The 19,381-nt window shown below is 40.4% G+C and overlaps 1 protein-coding gene across 14 annotated transcripts in view; it reads right to left on the reverse strand.

The window, feature by feature from the left end:
- The window catches only part of mical3a (microtubule associated monooxygenase, calponin and LIM domain containing 3a), an 88,825-nt gene that overhangs the window by 39,706 nt on the left and 29,738 nt on the right, over positions 1 to 19,381 (reverse strand). For 7 of the 14 annotated variants that reach the window (XR_009788766.1, XR_009788765.1, XM_061775254.1 and 4 more), the window contains 23 exons: positions 18,703 to 18,910; positions 17,566 to 17,682; positions 17,375 to 17,476; positions 15,867 to 16,022; positions 15,473 to 15,573; positions 13,325 to 13,582; positions 13,122 to 13,237; positions 12,669 to 12,795; positions 11,800 to 11,893; positions 11,635 to 11,664; positions 10,546 to 10,693; positions 8,427 to 8,623; positions 8,167 to 8,285; positions 8,015 to 8,077; positions 7,681 to 7,860; positions 6,929 to 7,024; positions 6,595 to 6,678; positions 5,202 to 5,315; positions 4,771 to 4,833; positions 4,499 to 4,612; positions 2,742 to 2,846; positions 1,972 to 2,085; positions 68 to 175 (listed from right to left, as the gene is read on the reverse strand). Coding sequence is in view for 12 of the 14 variants with exons in the window: in XM_061775254.1 (XP_061631238.1) it covers positions 68 to 175; positions 1,972 to 2,085; positions 2,742 to 2,846; positions 4,499 to 4,612; positions 4,771 to 4,833; positions 5,202 to 5,315; positions 6,595 to 6,678; positions 6,929 to 7,024; positions 7,681 to 7,860; positions 8,015 to 8,077; positions 8,167 to 8,285; positions 8,427 to 8,623; positions 10,546 to 10,693; positions 11,635 to 11,664; positions 11,800 to 11,893; positions 12,669 to 12,795; positions 13,122 to 13,237; positions 13,325 to 13,582; positions 15,473 to 15,573; positions 15,867 to 16,022; positions 17,375 to 17,476; positions 17,566 to 17,682; positions 18,703 to 18,910 (2,814 nt within the window). In the remaining 2 variants the exon portion in view is untranslated. The remainder of the gene's footprint in view (positions 1 to 67; positions 176 to 1,971; positions 2,086 to 2,741; positions 2,847 to 4,498; positions 4,613 to 4,770; positions 4,834 to 5,201; positions 5,316 to 6,594; positions 6,679 to 6,928; positions 7,025 to 7,680; positions 7,861 to 8,014; positions 8,078 to 8,166; positions 8,286 to 8,426; positions 8,624 to 10,545; positions 10,694 to 11,634; positions 11,665 to 11,799; positions 11,894 to 12,668; positions 12,796 to 13,121; positions 13,238 to 13,324; positions 13,583 to 15,472; positions 15,574 to 15,866; positions 16,023 to 17,374; positions 17,477 to 17,565; positions 17,683 to 18,702; positions 18,911 to 19,381) is intronic. The other 7 variants (XM_061775266.1, XM_061775265.1, XM_061775260.1 and 4 more) reach the window with 6 other exon arrangements.

Consider the following 19,381-nt stretch of genomic DNA (forward strand, 5'->3'; position numbering starts at 1 on the left):
TACTACACAGTACACCATAGACAAATCTGTGCAGTCACGTGCCGTTGATCGTGGACAGCAAGCTTACCAAATCTCTTTTCTCAGGTAATGGTTTGGGGTCTTCCTGCGATTGAAGCTGATTGGCTATCTGCTCAGCCAATGAGCTAACTCCCCCTGTGTACATCCTTACATAGTGCTATAAAAAAAAAGCATTGCAGGGAAAATATGGAGAAACGTAAGTGATGAAGGAAAAGCATATGAAAAGGGGATGCAGAAGAGGAGGAAGGAACACGCAGCACAACAAACAGGTGCATGCAAACAATGGGGTCACTCAGGAGACAATCATAATAATTTATGCTCCCAATGATTAGTGGTTTAGGTGTGCTGACAGCCAAATTCAAATACTCACCACCCAAAGTAAAGATACTGTATTGCCAAATAAGATAACTGCATCATGGATGCTCGGGATGAACTACTTAAAAAAGGGAGGATTGAATACAACAAATCATAGTGACTTGTGTTCTTGCACTATGGCATTGCTATTGAAAACTAGAACACATTTACTAGGAATGGGAACAATAGATTTTGAATAGAAAATGTTTTCATGCGTATTTCTATCTATGGCTGGTATCTGCGAGGTTAAGTTGCAATCCTGACATAACATAATTCAATATTTGGCAGCAACCAGCAGACATCCATTCAAACGTGACTAAAAGAAATTGAACAGAAAGTTAACAGGAAGAGGTTTGGTGTAGGTTTCAACTGGAAAAAAAAAAAGTTCACTATCTATAATATTACTAAATAATTCTGAATGAGCTGAAGGAAACTCTCTACTGCCCTCAAGGGGAGACAGCTCAGTAGTCTGTGGAGCTTTTTTTTTTATTATTTATTTTTTTTTTTTTTAATAGAATGATAGTGTGTGATTTTTCCTTCTTCTATCTGCTAAGGATAAGAGGATGATCATCAATCCCTCTCATCCTGCTCGCTCCTCAAAGTCCCTCTCTTAGGAAGAAAATCCCATAGTTTTGAGAGTAAGATATCTCAGTTCAGGCAAAGAAAGTATCCTGAGGCTTTTGGTTGCTTGAACCCCGATGAAGATCCACAACAAATGCAGGCAAATAGCTGCATGCAGCAGAAAGCACTTTTAAAATTTTACTCAGCATTTGTGTTGGCAGTACACTGTGGGACTAAAAAAAGAATAGAAAAGATGCTTCTTTCTTTTCAGGGATAAATACAATTTAAGAGTTTAAAGCAAACTAATGTTTACCTTTTCAGTTGTAAAACATGCACGTTTGCACGCGGGAACACACACAAGCAAGCAAATACATAATTATCTGCAACAGTACTGTACAATATTAGATAGAAACCGAAGTAACTGTGACAAAAACATTTGCAAATTAGTTACTAGATATATCAGAGTAGCGTAATCTTTATAAAGAAAAACTGTGAAAAGAAATGAAACGATATAACTTGATTGAACATGGGGTATAGTTTGTGCTACCGTCAATACACTTCATTTCTTTTTCAAAGCCATAAAACAGCTACTTGTCTCAAGGTAGAAAGAGAAGAATCAGAGGCATTTTGGGATTGAGTCAGGTGCTATTGTTCCATGAAAAAAACTTTCATTTTTTTTCCCTCAGGCTCCATGAAAATTGGGGGAAGAAATGAAAAAAAAATAGTGAATTTCAAGATGAATCTGGGAGCCATTTGTGTCCCAAATGGTTAGCATATATAGTGTACTCTGCGACTTAATATTGTGTTTCAGTCTAATATAAGCAACTAAATAATGCATTTATTTGCTCAACAGTACAAAAAAGTTGACCTTCCTAAAGATTACACAAAAGTTACTTAATAATGACATGCCTGTGTGTAACCAACCTAACATCATTACTAGTTTCTTTATCTACTTCAGAGGGGGAAAAAAATAAATAAACAAAAAATAATAATTCCTCTCAAAACAAAAAAAACAAAAAAAAATGCACGATGTTTCACCTTCGGTCCAGTTGACTTGTCCGCCAACTGAGAGGCAAGTTGCTCGGCCCTCTCCTGAATACTAAGCACATATAAGGGCATTGGGGTAGCCGAACACAACGACTTTGTTGGCTTCTGCAGGGGAATAAATGAACCAAAATACCCAAATTGAGGTTTCAAATCAAGAACATTTTAAAATGTTTTTTTTTTTTTTTTTACTTTTTAGATGTTTTCTATAAACATTAAAATATTTCAATGGTGTTAAAATGCATGTAATTGTTAGACATGTTTTATTAGGGCTACACTTTTCATTACCAATCAGTTTAAGATTTCCATCCATCCATTTTTCTACACCTCTTCTCCTCACTAGGGTCGCAGGCGTGCTGGAGCCTAACCCAGCTAACTGCGGGCAGGTGGCAGGGTACACCCTGAACTGGTTTCCAGCCAATCACAGGGCACATTTAAACAAACAACCATTCGCACTCACATTCATACCTATGGACAATTTAGAGTCTTCAATTAACCTACCGTGCATGTTTTTGGGATGTGGGAAGAAACCGGAGTACCCAGAGAAAACCCACCCAGGCACATGGAGAACATGCAAACTCCACACAGGCGAGACCGGGTTTGAACCCGGGTCCTCAGAACTGTGAGGCGGATGTGCTAACCAGTCTGCCACTTTTCCGCCAGCTTAAGATTTCACACTAAAAAAAAAATTATTAAGATGGTAAGTGGTTAGTCTTCAGTGCAGCAGAGACTGAGTCTCAGTCACAGAACCAAAAAAAGCTAACCTTTCTACAAGATTCAGAGGAGGGGAGTTGTGAGCTTGGATGCTCAGTGATGCCACAAGACAAATGCCACTGCTCTAAAAAGAAACGGGAAGGCTTTTTCATAGGCTTCAGAGATGAGAGTTCAGGAGGGGGGGAAATTAGAGGATGAGAAGATGCAAATATTACTGTATACTGTGCGAAAAAAAATCAGCTTCAAAATAAATATTTCGATCTGTAAGCACCTACACTATATTGCCCAAAGTATTCGCTCGCCTGCCTTGAGTCACATACAGTGCTGTGAAAAAGTATTGGCAACCTTCTCAAATTCTTATATTTTTGCACAGTTGCCCCACTTTAATGTTTAAGATCGTCAAACAAATTGAAATAGACAAATATAACCCATGTGAGCTACAACCCAAACAGCTTCAACTCTTCTGGGAAGGCAGTCCACAAGGTTTAGGTGTTTGTTTATGGGAATTTTTGACCATTCTTCCATTTTTGTTAATTGTTTTTTTTTTTTTTTGTCCCGTTAGGTTTGACCATTCTTCCAGAACTGCATTTGTGAGGTCACACACTGATGTTGCATAAGAAGGCCTGGCTCTCTGTCTCCGCTCTAATTCATCCCCTAAGGTGTTCTGTCGGGTTGAGGTCAGGACTCTGTGCGGGACAGTAAAGTTAATCCAGTCCAGACTCTGTCATCCCTGTCTTGATGGGCCTTGCTTTGTACACTGGTGCACAGTCATGTTTGAAGAGGAAGGGGACCAGCTCCGAACTGTTGCCACAAAGTTGAGAGGATGGAATTGTCCAAAATCTCTTGGTATGCTGAAGCATTCAGAGTTCCTTTCGCTGGAACGTAGGGGTTAAGACCAGCTCCTGAAAAACAACCCCACACCATAATCCCCCCCTCCAAAAAACTTTACACTTCTACGGTCCCTTCTCAAGGTTTCTTTTTCCCCCCAGTTGGGGTTGAGTTTTTCCTTGCTCGATTGGGGAGTTTAGACTAGGGAAGCCTCTTTTGTGAAGCCTTTTGAGACTCTTTTGTGATTAAGGGCTATACAAATAAACTTGACTTGACTTGGCACAATGCAGTCAGACAAGTACCTTTCTCCTGGCAACCGCAAAACCCAGACTTGTGCATCTGATTTCCAGATGGAGAAGTGTGATTCGCTAGAGGTCTGTAGCGATTGATTTGAAAGAACAAAAGAACGTGTCTCCACTGCTCAAGAGTCCAGTGACGGCATGCTTTAAATCACTGCATTAGACACTTTTCATTGCACTTGGTGATGTAAGGCTTGGATGGAGCTGCTTGGCCATGGAAACACATTCCATGAAGCTCAATGTGCACTGTTCCTGAGCTCATCTGATGGCCACATGAAGTTTAGAGGTCTGTAGCGACTGACTTGGCAGAAAGTTGGCGACCTCTTCGGACTACGAGTCGCTGGTTCACTTTCTTATAATACAGCTGAACGTCGACTGGAATATTTAGGAGCGAGGAAATTTCATGACTGGACTTGTTGCACAGGTGGCATCCTATCACAGATCTACGCTGGAATTCACTGAGTGTGACCCATTCTTTCACAAATGTTTGTAAAAACAGTCTGCAAGCCTAGGTGCTTGATTTTATAATCCTGTGGCCATGGAAGTGATTGGAACACCTAATTACGATTATTTGGATGGGTGAGCGAATACTTTTGGCAACATAGTGTATTTGAGTAATTGTTATCCTCCACTTGAAAACCATGTTTGATAGTCACAGCACAGCCATGCAAAGTGTTCACCTTTGGTGGCTTGTCATTTTTTCCCTTAAACTTGGAGCTAAGGCGGTCAGCCCTCTCCTGTATACTAGGTACATGGATAGGTCCTGGATCATTCAGGTGCAAAGGCTTCCACTCCTGCACAGGAAGCTCTATTAAGACTCAACAACAATGGCCTACAAGTCGCCATGCAGCTTACTCAATATTCAGTAAATCTTAATCTTGCCACTACAGGCTTGGTCTCAACAACAAAACAAAACAAAATGTAAATATGCATATCCAAGCAGTCATTTTACCCCGTAATTCACAGGTTTCTCGTAGTATTCAAGCTCCTCTTCATCCAGACCGACACCCAAATGCTTGAAGTCAAAGATAAATTGGCTGGATCAACACTTGCTTGCATTAAACATTAATGGTCAAACAAAAGCACCCATGCGTGATATTTCAGTGTACATAATTGTGCTAGATGAATATATTAAACCAAAATCCCTGTTCATAATATATATTTAGGCTGCTACAAAATGTCATATGATCACAGGAACGAAAGCATGAGCGCACTATGCTAGAATTACACAGGAAATGTGCACACAAGAGAGCATGTCTAAGCTAAGAACAGGCATGATTAAGACAAGTTGGAGCAGATTTAGGGTCAAAGTAGATGGGTCTACCAAGGATTTGTGGCAGCCAGCCACGTAAAAACAGACAAACACATGTGAATGTGTGTCACCTCAGTGTGGAGAGAGAGCGAAGAAGTGGAGGAGGAGGAAGAAAGGAGCAGAATGGTTTTCTTTGGGCAGCTCCGAGAGCCCGAGCTGACTGCTTCGTTGGCAACACTTCTGGCCTTGAGGGACAAGGAACAGTACATTCAGCATCAAGATGATGAGGGTGATGACGTCTAGATGACTGAATTAGCTTCTTGCTCCTCATCAATACCATTTAACATTGAATTACACGATTTCACTACTCATGACAAACTAAATATTTCAGTTGATTAAAGGCCTTAAGAGTGGGGTCCCAAAGCAACCGATTAGTTTCATCACTTCCGTAACATTCGCGCGCACACACACACACACACACACACACACGCACAGTAACAGCAGCAGCAATATGAACTGTGAGTATATAAAAATCTAAAAGTTTAGCTGAGGATTCAGACCACCTAAGAAGAGCACTTGACTACATTGTATTATTTTAATCAATGCCAATGGTGAAAATACAATCTAGGGATAAAAAAATCATGAACTGTAGATTGCACATAAGATTATCAATGGATGCTGGAGTTTTAAAACTACATTATAACTAAACTATACTCTCTTTTTTTGGTGCAGCATTGTGTGGCGTTAAAAAAGTAAAGTTTGACAATTTTTTTCCCATGATGCCTTTTCATGTTCATTTTCACTGAATTCTTGGCATTGAAAGTTGACAGGTATCAAATATTGGCTCCTAAAACATCATCACGTGACGCTAGAAGCGATCGAGGTTTCTCGGTCAGCAAGGAATTTTGGAGCAAACCAGTTCTCAAAATAATTGTTCAATAACTAATTCAGTGCAGTTACTGGTGGAACTGGCTTTTTAAAAGGGATGGCATACTTAGTAGGGCATTGTCATGGTCTAGTTTGTGGAAGATGCTGCAAACTATTTTTTTCAGCGTGTCGCTGAGAAAGTTTGCAAATGAACACAGCAAAAAAAAAATAACAATTATAATCTATTCTATCCAATAACAACAAAAATGACCAGTGCCTAACTAGTCAAATAATAATCCTAATATATTCTTTTGTAAGACAACACTTTGGGCAGATGATTCTAAATCTTTAAATTTGAATCATTGTCACTATCTTTCTCTCTTCCTGGCATTGTGTTTTCCATAGGCTATTGTGTGTATTTATTTGAGAAAATTCATCAATATCTAAGCAGTTTGGGAAGACACTATTTGTTACAGTCTGGAAAATGATATATATTCACTGCATAAGCTACATGTGGTGGAAGCGGTTCCACAGCTTAAAATGCATCTTTCCTTTTGCAAATCCATTTATTTTCTAGGACATGGTGAAACTGGACTTTTCTGGATTCAAAACGGTTGGAGGGATGGGGAACTACTAGGGCAGCAACACTAATCATACCTGCTCCCCTTTGTTGGGCAGCGTCGGACACTTGATCTTTTCTTTGTAGCGAATGCTCAGCTGCTCCTGCTGCTGTGTGCGTCTCTGAACCAGGACAGGAGAGGCAAGCGGGAGAGAGACTCACACTTTTTTGTAACACCACAGCAAATATCCAATCACTTGGTTTAGTAGTTCCGTAAGTATGGAATACCAGAGATTTGCAACATAACTACAGAGGGGCTCATCCAGACAAGTGCAAATCTAGTTTAATGCAGGTATGAGATACCACAGGGAAATATGGTTAGTTGATTAGTCTCAGGGAGTCTCTACGGGAAGGGTAAGGTCGACTTTTTACCTTTCTCCAAGCTGGTACAGGTGCCAGGTGCACTGGCTCAAACGGTTTGGGGGGGGATAGGTGCAAAATACAGTCCAGATTGGGCATTGAGTCCCCCTTTGTGGTTGTGTAAGATGACGAATAGTAGCCGGCAATGGCGTGAAAATGCATGCAAGCCGTCATGAAACAATCCATGAGGGGAAGTGAACAGGAGAGAGAAACAGACACTAAGTGACAGATGGCGAGATGAATGGAACATACTTTGTGTTCAAAACTAAGAAAACAACAGTCATGAGAGGACCATACTAAAAGAATGACTCATTCACATCATCATCACTATTATGCATATTAAAGAGGATTACAAAAAGAAAGACGAATAAACTGCCATTGAAGACAGCAGCATCAACCATCCTATATAACATGTACAATAGGCACAGTGAAACTGTTTTGACATGGTGTACATGAAGTATTCTAAGAGAGGATGAGTTGAGAGTTGTCCTTTTCTGCTTCAACAATGCTGCCCAGTGTAGCTATAACTCTCTCATCCCGACAAATGCTCCAAGCTGTGTATACCAGCTCTCTGAGTCCAGCACGGTGAGGTCGCCTACATGGAACAGGAACAATAGTCTGCCTGACCAATGTCCACTCTGGAACGCATCTCATTAAGACAACCGCCTACACCTCCTCCATCATGAGACTAAAGGTCCTGTCTCACTGTCTCAGCAAAATATTTGACGTAGAAACGAAAAACCCACAGACTCCAGTGTGCATACCTGTCTTTTTAATCCTGAACCCTGGGCGGGAGCGTTTTCCTCAAACTTGGCAAGCAGCTGGGTAGCCATAACCTTGACTTTATTGTTGCTCCCTACAGAAGCAGAGTCCATCTTCTTCTCTGACAGGAGACCAGGAACAGTGGCCTGTATGTCCTCACGGCCAGCCTTGGATGCTTCCTCCTAAGAAATAATGAATGTATGAACATTTCAGTGTGAGCAACGGGAGATGTGTTTTCTTTTTTGTTCATATGGGCTATACTGCACTAATTTGAGATGAGGACAGTCTGTTATCTCCAAATGAGACAAAAGCTCCGCATTTGTCATAAGAACTCACCTCTTCAGACTGGCTGGTTTTTCTCCTCTTCCCCAAACTGTCAACATCTTTCTCTTTTTTGTCCTGTTGATGAAATATGTTATTACTCACATAGCAACAACATCTATTTGATACTGTATTTGAATAATAGATAAATAGGTTCCAACTCAGACCTTGGGAATACGTTTCCGTGAGATTGCTATGCTCTGACCAAGCTTGCTCAGGAAGGAGATGGGAGATTTGGTGCTTGCCATAAGAGCAACCTTCTCCTCTGGACTCAAATTTTGATGATCTGAAACACAAGACAATGAGGATGGAAAATGCTAAGACACACGAGCACACATGCATGCATGCACGCACTCACACACACATTGTAAATGCTCACACTTCTGTACAATCTCTATGATGTCATTAACGATAAAATATGTCTCACCTCCAGGTGGCACTGTGTCCTTGAACATCTCATAGAACTGGCTGAGGTACATGACCATTGAAAGTTTGTCGGGCTCTACCACAGAAGACATCTCTTTTCCAGTCATGCAGGGTGAGATGCCAAATTCCCGCTCCGCCACGTCAAAACCCAACTGGTTGTTCTTTTCCTGGTCTCGTTCATCCAGACAGTCAAAGTCACTGAGAGTGATGAAACGAGAAACATCAATAACGATAAAAGTTAAGATTTAAACACACACACTTTAAACAAGGCCGATGTACAATTCCAGTGTTATGTGCCCTGGCCAACCAAATATGATAAAATGTTCACAAAATATACAGTTGTACCTCGACTAACGACCTGACTTCCAGGTTTTTTGAGATACTTGGCATCACTTGGTCCATTTTTTGGTCATAGGTTGTGACCAAAATTTTAGTTACGATTGGTAAATAGTGGCAGCGAACTTCAGAACAAACAGCAGATAATGAACAAGTTTTCCAAAAGAAAAGCCAAGTGCTTGCTTTAAGCCTCTTTATTGCCATTCCTAGTTGAACTTAAAACATAAAACAAAGGGAATTACACATTGTGTTTTTAATCAAACCCAAAAACTTGGGAATGTCCGCTTGATTAATGCTAATGCATAGTGCAAAATGGCATAGACGGGCTAACAACAAGCACAGATGTGGCCCTACCTATACAGTAACTCTTTAAGCCAATGCCTCTCATTCAGGGTGTGTTGGGCACATTAGTGGGCCGTGAGAGATCATCGGAGGTGTTGCGGAAAATTATTCAATTGCACTTAATTTGTCCGAAAATAATTTTCTTAATTACAAATATATCCTTGTTCTTATATCTATGCCAGTGATGTATAGTGACAGGCACAACAATTCGATGCTCTTCCATTGGATGGCAGGGGGTAAACTTAACCTGTGTACCCACTTGTTACAACTGTGTACCCTTCATTGTAATTAACCATACAACAGAATAAGTAATTGCTTCCTGCGAGTATATGCTCATAGCTTTGTGTTCAATGAAAAAGGCCCAGATTTTAAACTGTGTAAATGAATATAATTGACAAGAGATGATTATTTCACTATTCATACTTGTGCGTGAGAGAGCAGACTTAGATGGTTTGGACATGTCCAGAGGAGAAATAGTGAGTATATTGGTAGAAGGATGATGAGGATGGAGCTGTCAGGCAAGAGAGCTAGAGGAAGACCAAAGAGAAGGTTGATGGATGTCATGAGGGAAGACATGAGGACAGTTTGTGTTCGAGAAGAGGATGCAGGAGAAGGCTTTCATGGAAAAGGATGACGCGCTGTGGCAACCACTAAAGGGACAAGCCAAAAGGAAAAGAAGATACGTGTGTGTGTGTGGCGGAGGTAATAAAAAAGCACCCCCAAGCTACGTCATGCTGAGCGAGTCAAACGCTACATATCGTGAAAGCCTCCTTTGCACAATATAATCTTATTCCAAGTGTTGCATTGAGGCGAGTGGTCATTGATTTTAACAAAGTTAAGACATACTTTTGTTCGCCGCCATTGGGCACAAGCACGTCTTCGCGCGTGTTCTTCGTTGGTTTTCACCACGTCTTCGCAACAGCTACCTCGGGGTCGGCGGACTAGGCATCGAAACCGGGAAGCGACATTTTTGAATTTGAACGATTCCGGGAGAACCAGAATGTTAGTCCCGGTTCCAATCTGTTCTCGATTCTCGATACGCAACCCTAGTGTACATGTGAACATCCCCCGCTGTCAGTCTTAAAAGTAGCTGTGATGGCACGAAGAGCTTTTGTTAACTGCTATGTTGCCTCAAGAGACCATCACACTACAATATAGCGTAGCTGTGCGTGTCTTCAAATGCATGCATGTGTGCCTGAACACGGATAAGGGAAATGCACCCTTAAGGAGTCCTTTATGAGTGGTATCTGTCACCTTGTTAATAGGGATACACAACAAAAAGGCAAGGTCCCAACCAGACAATAAACAGCGTATGCAACAACACAGTAACCTTCCAGCCAAAGAAACTGGGCAGAATGCATAGTCTTGTAAAAATGTACATGCTGAGCCCAATTGTTATCCTTGGTTTGTGAGTTGTGCATGTGCGCCTTTCAGATACTTACATGAGATCTGGCCTGTATCGGTGGATGAGCGCACACAGGGCCAAACCGCTCTTCCAAGACATGGTGAGGTCTTTGACGCACACATTTCGATATCCTTCTGTTTGTCTCTGGCACCAATTGAGAAGTTTACTGGATCGAGCTATGGATTCTGAATAGGCAGGGGGGAAAAGTATTGCGTTAACTCTTGAAGTAAAAGAGAATCTGGATCAAACGCAGATGACATAACCAATGCCATTTTTGGGTAGAACTGTGCATACGCTATATGGGAAAGGTCTTTGGACACACCGCTTAAATAAATAATGCATATGCTGCAACAATATGAATTAGGGCTACACCCATTAGTGGCCCCTTAATAATTTAAACAACTTGATGCAAGCATATTAGTGGAAACCATTTGGCAAGGGCCCTTTTATGTACCAGCATGACTGTGCCCCGGTGCAAATAGAAAGTTCCTTAGAGGAAGGGTTGCACAAGTTTAGAGTGAAATCACTTCACAGCGCTGATCTCAATCCCATTAAACACCTTTGGGTTGAACTTGAATGGAGATGGTGAGCTCTTGGCCAAAACAATTAATGCTCTCAATTCCAGTACTCTGAACTGCTGTAGAAAGTCTTTTCAGAACAGTGGAAACTATTACAACTTCCTAGGGTAAACATTGTCATATTTTTACAGTTACTAAAAGTGTCATCACAAGGTATCCAAATAATTTTGACCATATAATGCATCTCTTGCTGGACAATAATCTTCTGGCCTCGGTTAGGCTGTGCAGAGATTCGTAAAGGGTTATCATCCATGTTAGTAGCAATAAAAACTAGTCCATCAGGAAATTTAATGAACCGAAAAGGGTCAAATGTTTACTGCCATAAAGATGACATGGGATGCAATTGAAAGGTTAGGAGAGGATGCAGAACGTGCCGTTTAAGTTGAATATAATGTCATCAGTCAATGACTGAGTTAGTACAACGCAAAAGTATTTTCACGTTCCATCAGTTACATTACTAAACCTTTGAGTATAAAGTAGGAAACCACAAAATTGTTAAGACTATTATTCCCTGAAGAGTAATATCATGCATTCGGAATTTGTGTTACCTTGCAACTGCTTGTCAAGCAGGCAATTGTCTACAGTGGAAATAGTCCAGCATTACATAATTGCAACGGGGGAAAAAAATCCTTCCTAATAAATTATGAAAGTGAAGAATGTATGTTGGTCGTCAAAGGCATTTTATACAGATAGAACATTAAGAAAATACAAACCATTCCTGGTCAACTTTGGCGTTGAAGAGTTGATCACATTCTCTATTTCAATGCGCATCTCTGTCGACTCTCCTGTATCTATGAGGTGCCGTACCTGCAAATGAACCATGTCTGCATTATTTTACACATTTTCTTTTTTGAACACTCACACCGGTACCCCCTCAGGTACATAACCGAATGAGAATGATTTAATACGAACAAATATTTTTGATGATGATGCTCGTTTTGAATGACACCGTCAGAGAGGTACATAAGTAAACAATACGTAGTAATGTAAAACTGCAGTGCACTAAAATGTTTTTCCTCGTATTTGGTAACACTACAAAGTACAACCACAAACATACCTATCTGACAAAGTCAATAGTCGGGTGGAAAATTTGGGATAAACCTCCTGTACTCAATCTCAATAGATTGTGGTGGCAAATCAAATTTTGTGGCCAGTGTTTGTTTATATAGTGTGTGTGTGTGTGTGTGTATGTATGTATATATATATTATATATAATATATATTATATATATTATATATAATATATATATATATATTAAATATAATATATATATATATATATATAATATATATTATATAATATATATTATATATATATATATATTATATATATATTATATATATATATATATATATATCATATATATATTATATATATATTATATATATATATATATATATCATATATATTATATATATTATATATCATATATATATATATTATATATATTATTTATCATATATATATAATATATATATATAATATATATATATATATATATATATATATATATATAAAAACATTGAATACTGTTTCTTGGTACACAGTAACAAAAAAGCAAGTTGCTTATTGTCAGACTCACCTGGCTGGGCTTAAGGAAGTTAAGGCTAATATTGGGGTAACGTGTAGTGGGATCCACGCTGTAGTGACTGAAGTTCTTGCTGACATTTTCTGGCGTGGTCTGGGGCAGTAGACGATAAATACTCTCCCTGAGCAAAGAGCAGATGTTTCAAAATAACTAGTCAGCTTGATTACGGATCAGTTCATCGAAGACCTAACCATGAGAAAAGACTGAGAAACCATATCAACTTTGTTATACAAGAGTTTGCACAGCTACTGAGGAGTCACATTCCACTTAAATCCTCTTACCCTTAGGAATAACAAAGGTGTGACTCATGGTTAAAATCACATGCAGGGATATTTCCTAGTAAACCACTCGAAGATAAAAAGGGCGTTTGAAGAGGAATGGCATGAGTTGCTTCATGACGTGCTCATTGAGTTTGGTGTGGCTGCATCAGTGTTTCCACATGCTCACCTCTCAGACAGAACTTCTAACGGCTGTTTTCCCTGAGCCCAGCTCTTCACCATCCAGCCTGAGTCCATAGCTGCCAGGAAACCCCGGGCAATGCCAGTACCCATGGGCCAAAAGGGCTGAAGACAGCAGCACATTTAACTACCATGTATGGCAACTGAACAGAACAGCAAATACAAATAAGCAGAATTGTGAAGGCCACTCACTTCCAACAGGCTGTCTCCCACTAATGCCACCAGCAGTTTGTGGCCATTGCGCTGGCGCACCATGGCGGCGCTCTCTGATGCGTACATGCACGTGAAGTCAAACATGGCGACATCAGGCTGGCCGTAGTGGTTGATGGCAAAATCTAGTGTGGGCAGCTGGTGGTTGGTTGAGAAATCTGCCGCCTCACGGGCGTAAGACAAGAGGGCAACCTGATCCACATTTGCTCTGGAAAGCAGCAGCTCTGTGTCTGCATAGTCCTACAAGAAAAAAAAAAACAAGGAAGTGGTCAAGTGTGACTCTTAAATATGGTAACTCTGTATTTTCTTCTAGTTACATTACATTCAATGGCCTAATAATAGCCTGGGTAGTACTAAATATATAGGAAAAACTTCAATCAGAAAATTAGAACAGAAGCATGCACACAAAAGCACAATTTGCATGCTGGTGGTCAATTACAGTAGTAGAGCTCCGACAGTGTGCTTCCCGTTTCTTCTTGCAATACAGTAGCAGACTGTCACCCTGCTGCTGGGTAACAACCCAACAGCCTTCCTATCGCCCTCAACACCTCTCCTGTTGTTCTGGCCTATCTCTTGGTACCTCTTCCATGCTCTTGCCGTTACGCTGATAAACATGGCAAACCTTCTGGCCATGGCTCATATGGATGTGACTTCCTGGAGATACAACCTCTATGACCTGCAGATATCGCCTCATGCTACCACAAGTGGCAAGGACACCATTCCTTAAAATTGTATTATCTGGACAGTTATTGTTCAGGTACTGTTGTACCTGAACAAGTTCAATGAACATACATGAACTAGTGCATATTTTGGGCGAATGCGAACTGAACTTAGTTAATTTCTGCCTGATGAACATTATTGAGAGCATGCTCATTTTGGCGTCGAGAACGGTTTTTGAACGACAGTTCATTATCATTCAAGAGTCCTAGGTTTTGTTCGGGACTTCCAGGACAAAACCCACCTGAACACACTATATATGAGCCTTCTTATGTCGGGGTCGTATGTGGCAACCAATTCGGTGTGGCTCCGTCCGCCATTCATGTTTCCATTAGGCAGGCACGTTGCAGCTGTGTGAGTATGCAACATGCGGTCATTTTTGGAACATGAACTTACGGTAGTTCAAAATTTTGAATTATGAACTGAACTAGTTAATTTTTGGAACGGTGAAGTGAACTTTGAACTAGATAGCGTAGAAAATAACTTGCCTAACACTGCCCGTATGATTGAAGTTGTCATTACACTGGGATGTTTGTGTGTCGCTTTTATTTAGTCGTATCCACCGCTTCAGCCATTTGTAGGTGTGGCAATTTTGCAAACACATTGTAAACTTGAAAGTGTATATGAAATACCGATGCAATATCACAGCTAACCTCTCTCATATAATCAGCCGCTGTCATAAATCACTGTGGCAACTCACGTGTTTTAAGTTTCTTCACAAGTCTCTCAAACATGTAGTATCAAATCACTGCATGCTTTGGGAGTGACCTGTTTTCATTGCCAGAGGTAAAAGCTACATTCTTTGGCCTTCGAGCGCTCGAGCTGGGTGTTTAATGCCATGCTGGAGCCGTTGGAAGGTTAGAGCACAGACGGTTGTCAGCTGATATATTTTGATGGAATTATGTGGCGTCGCTTCTGTCCTGCCAATATTTCCTTCTTCCCTTTTCTCCCTTTCCGCTACGCAGAGGAGAGTCATTGTTTTAATGTTGTTAAAAACGAGTTATGCTTCCTCTGCTTTTAGGTGGTTGTGCATTTTTACTACATCCAAATATGATGGTTTATGACCTAAACACCAGCACATAGCCATGACAAATCTTCAATAATGTTTGTACAGGAAGGCAGATGAAGTGTTTTTCTGCTTTCCTGTGGAAGACGAAAGAAAATGTCTGTATTGCAAGGGGCACAAAGTAAGTGTTAATTTAGTTGGCAGTTGAGTCCTGGCCACAGTTGGCTTGGTTAGACCATTAGCCTTTAGCAGGGGAAACAGAGAGGACTGAAAGAATGAAACGGTGACAGCCTGTACGTGCGTGAAGCTACTGTCTACTAGACCATTTTAATTATATTCAACAATTTTCCATCACAAACACAGGCAAACACAGGCAAACACACGCGATCAGCTTTTTGATCACTCACATGCAGAATAACTCCTTTCTCCAACAGGCTTTGTTTTTTGGCAGTCATCACAAAGTAGTGCGTGTCATCCTTGTAGTAGACAATGTTTTCCAGGTCAATACCTAAAAAAGACCAATTGAAAGAAGGACTGTTATATACAAAATACAAAACATTTCCCTATTGCAGCAGCAGACTGCTGCTATGCCTTCACCGGAGGACAAGAGAGGCAATTATGCGACACAGAGCACATAAGCAGAGCTCCGGAACATCGTCATGTCAGCAAAAACTTGGACAAAACTGGTATCAAAGCTTTACAATTGGACTTACAAATTGGGAAGGGTGAGCAGTGAGATGGGAGAAATTCCAAGCTGTTGTGGGCTACTCTACAAAATGGGAAATTTTATACAGTACACACCTGTCGCTTCTCTGAGGTCTTGAAAGAACTTTTGATTAAAGATAAACGCCACTCCACTGATTTCTTCAACCTTAGCCTCCGCTGTCGTGTTCCTGTTGATGAAGTTTGCCGTGATAGCGATTGCAAGCTTGCCACGAAACTCCTTACGTCGAAACCCTAGTTAGATGACAAAGCAGATCGCTTACAGAGCTGGAATAACCTTACATCATTTTTTTTTTTTTTTTTTTTTAAATCTGTAGTATATTTGTCATTTCATATCATGAAATGCTTATTAATAATAAACAAATCTAGAGCAAGAAAATTTCAATTATTATTTGAACCCTGTATTAGTCCTACATATACAGTATGTTGCCATTAATTAACTATATTAGACTTTACACCGATCTGATCGGCTTGATCGGTATTGGCTGATAATTAGCATTTCATGCTGATCGGCTGATCAGCGTTAATGTCATAATTCGCCAAGCCGATGAATGACGTCATAGATCGGCTCCGCAAAAGACACTTCTTCCGCGTCGCCATCGTGTACAGTATATTTGAATCTAAAAGCTAGTTTATTTTGAGTCTTGTCACGTGTCTTTGACGTAGTACTTTAAATATCTGACCACCAATAAAGTTATTTAAAAAAAAAACAAAAAACGTCTGAGACAGACGACACATAATGCCTGGATCAGACAAGACAAACTTGGTATTTCAAGATTGTACTACGGCAGACTAGTGCAATAAAATCTTGTATTCTGATAACACCGCATCCCGTCTTTTACGATCACTGGGCTTTATCTTGTCAACTCAAACGCGACGGGATACACTCGTTACCATGGCAATGACAACAACAATGGATCTCGCCGTATGTATTATAAGAACAAAATGGGGAAACACGTGTGCTGGTGGTCACCTGTGCTTAGGAGAGGACTTTAATTAAAGGATTGCTTGTGGTATTTTCACATACTTTTAATACGATATGGCTCGCAAGCAGGCAAAAAAACTTTATGTAGCCTAGCAAGCTAGTGCTAGCTCTAACCGTTGTAGGTAAACATGCCAGGGTTCTGTCGACTCATGCTCTAAAGTTTTGGTGCGTGTGTGTGAAGTAATTTGATTACAATAAAGTAATTTAATTATAGTAAGTTAGCACCCATTACTTCTGTCATGTAATGTTGGTTTGACCTGACTGATTAGAATACATGACCTGAATAGAGAATACTTTTGAAGATACTCAGTATACAGTACACAAGTATATACAGTAAATGAACAAGTCATTTAAATAGACTCACTGCTCCATCTTGTGATCGGATCGGTTATCGTTTTTTTTTTTTTTAACTTGATCGGCCCCAAAAATCTTGATCATGTAAAGCCTACACTATATGTAGCATCAAAATGCACAAATCAGGGGCGTGTATCGAATGAGGTCAGACTGTCTATAGCGATTGGAAAATGAGCCACAATTTTAATTCCTGAGAAAGCACGAATAATGTTGCCATCAAGCTGAAGAAACAAAAGAGAAGACTCGCCTGGCAGCGTGTTTCTTCTGCCATCAGCTCCAATGATTACGTCAAACTCTAACTCATTGACAGGGTGTGTCCTGGGATGGACCTCGGCCCTCCAGCCTATCCCTGTGAACACACACAATGTGTTATCACATAGAAATGCAACATCAGGGCAAACTGCAGAAATTGTTCTCTCTTTGGGAAGATTGACTCACTTTCACTCTCCTGGTCCTCAGGAGGTTCAATAAGCCCTTTGAACTCTACGTTGACATGGATTTCAATGCCCAGGAGGAGAGCCACTTTGAGCAGCATGAGCTGAAGTTGACGAATACCTACAAATCAATGACAATGACTTAATCCCTCCTCCAAACAGAGTCAATAAATCACTAATTACAGGCAAATTAGTCAAATACAGTAAACCCCTATTATATGGCGCTTCATGCTTTATTTAATCAGGTAAAGCTATTGAGAACAGTTTCTCAGGGATGCAAACACGATTTTATGAATTTTGATATCACGTATATTTTCACCATTTAGGTGCATATCGCAGGATGGTTTGCGAGTTATGAGCCCAACTATTGATTCAGCCAATCAGAGCGTCACTATTGTCGTCTCTGCTGCTGATTGGCTGTTGTGTTCAATGTGGAAGCATTTCTTTTCTGCTTAGGTAATGTCAAACAAACTCCCTTCATCTAAGACATCTTGTAGACAAAACAGAAGCGGTACCTGGTCATTTAGGAGAAGGTGAAACTTCTAGATATTGCACAAACTGGGTTACATTATTGTTATGCATCTTACTGGTGGACAGGATTGTAGCAAGGCATTTCTGTTCTGTTGGAATGAGCGCTGATATTTCCAGGTGTCTTTGAACACATCAGTGCTAAGAAAAAAAGAGCGCGTAGTCGCGTGTCTAGTGAGGGGGAGACGAGTCATTTTGTTTCGTAACTTTCTTGGCGTTTTTGGCTCCGGCTACAGCCCACAGCTGTGTTGTGTTGGTTTACAATAAACGTGAAATGAATGGACTAATGTCTCCCGTGATCACTGGAAGATGTTACAATATGCTAAAGAAAGATTGTGTACCCATTCCTATTGTTTATCGTTTTAAAAAGGAAAGCCATATAAACAGTAAGAAGTACAATAAAATATTTATGTGACATTCACCGACACCCATTTCTACTGTGAAATAGGAATGTATGACTGCACAGCTTCGTCATCATCGTTGTCTTCTTTGCCGGTGAGTACAATATACTGTTTTAAACATTGCTCTCTCTCAATATATTATATGGGCTTAATTGTGTTGGGTTGTTTAAAGTGTGTTTAAAGACCTGACCACTGTGTTCTCAGCCACTTACTAATATGATCAATGGCACCGGCACAGAACTTTCCGTAGAACTTCTTGGCCCCAAGGCCCCTGAGGTCCTGAATAGTGAAGGGCCAGAGGTGCAGCACGTTGTTCCTGGAGAAGGCATCCCTCTTCTCCAACAGCACTACTTTGGCGCCCAGAAAGGCAAGCTCGATGGCTGTTCGTAAGCCACATGGTCCGGCCCCAATGATCAGACACTAGTGTCAAAGCAAAAAATAAAAAAACTATACTCAACCATTCTCAACCATGGTGGATATCATTTTGCCTCAGACATGGACATAGACATAAAACAGCATTTCACAGCTTTTTTATGGGTTTTATTAAGCTGGTTTCATTGACAGTTGCTTGGAAAAGGTTTTTTAATTGACTGGAAAATTCTGTTGTGTTCTCTCTCATAAATTTATAGTATGCCAATATTATGGTGATTGTCATGGTCTGTGTTTTGGTTTGGGTTGTGTTTGATTTTGCTTAATGTTTTCCTGTGTCCCATGTTTTTCATGTCTTGTGTGCTCATTTAGTTATTGTGTCCACCTGTTCTCGTCAACCTTCTACCTTGTGTCGACCAATCAGCTCCTTCCAGCTGCTCGTGTCATGTCGTAGTCGCCTGTAGTTTCATTAGTCATGTCTGGTTTCCAGTCGTAGGTTGATTCAAGTGTTCCTTTGTGACT

The sequence above is a fragment of the Phyllopteryx taeniolatus genome, chromosome 5, assembly GCF_024500385.1.
Source record: "Phyllopteryx taeniolatus isolate TA_2022b chromosome 5, UOR_Ptae_1.2, whole genome shotgun sequence".
Lineage (NCBI taxonomy): Eukaryota > Metazoa > Chordata > Actinopteri > Syngnathiformes > Syngnathidae > Phyllopteryx > Phyllopteryx taeniolatus.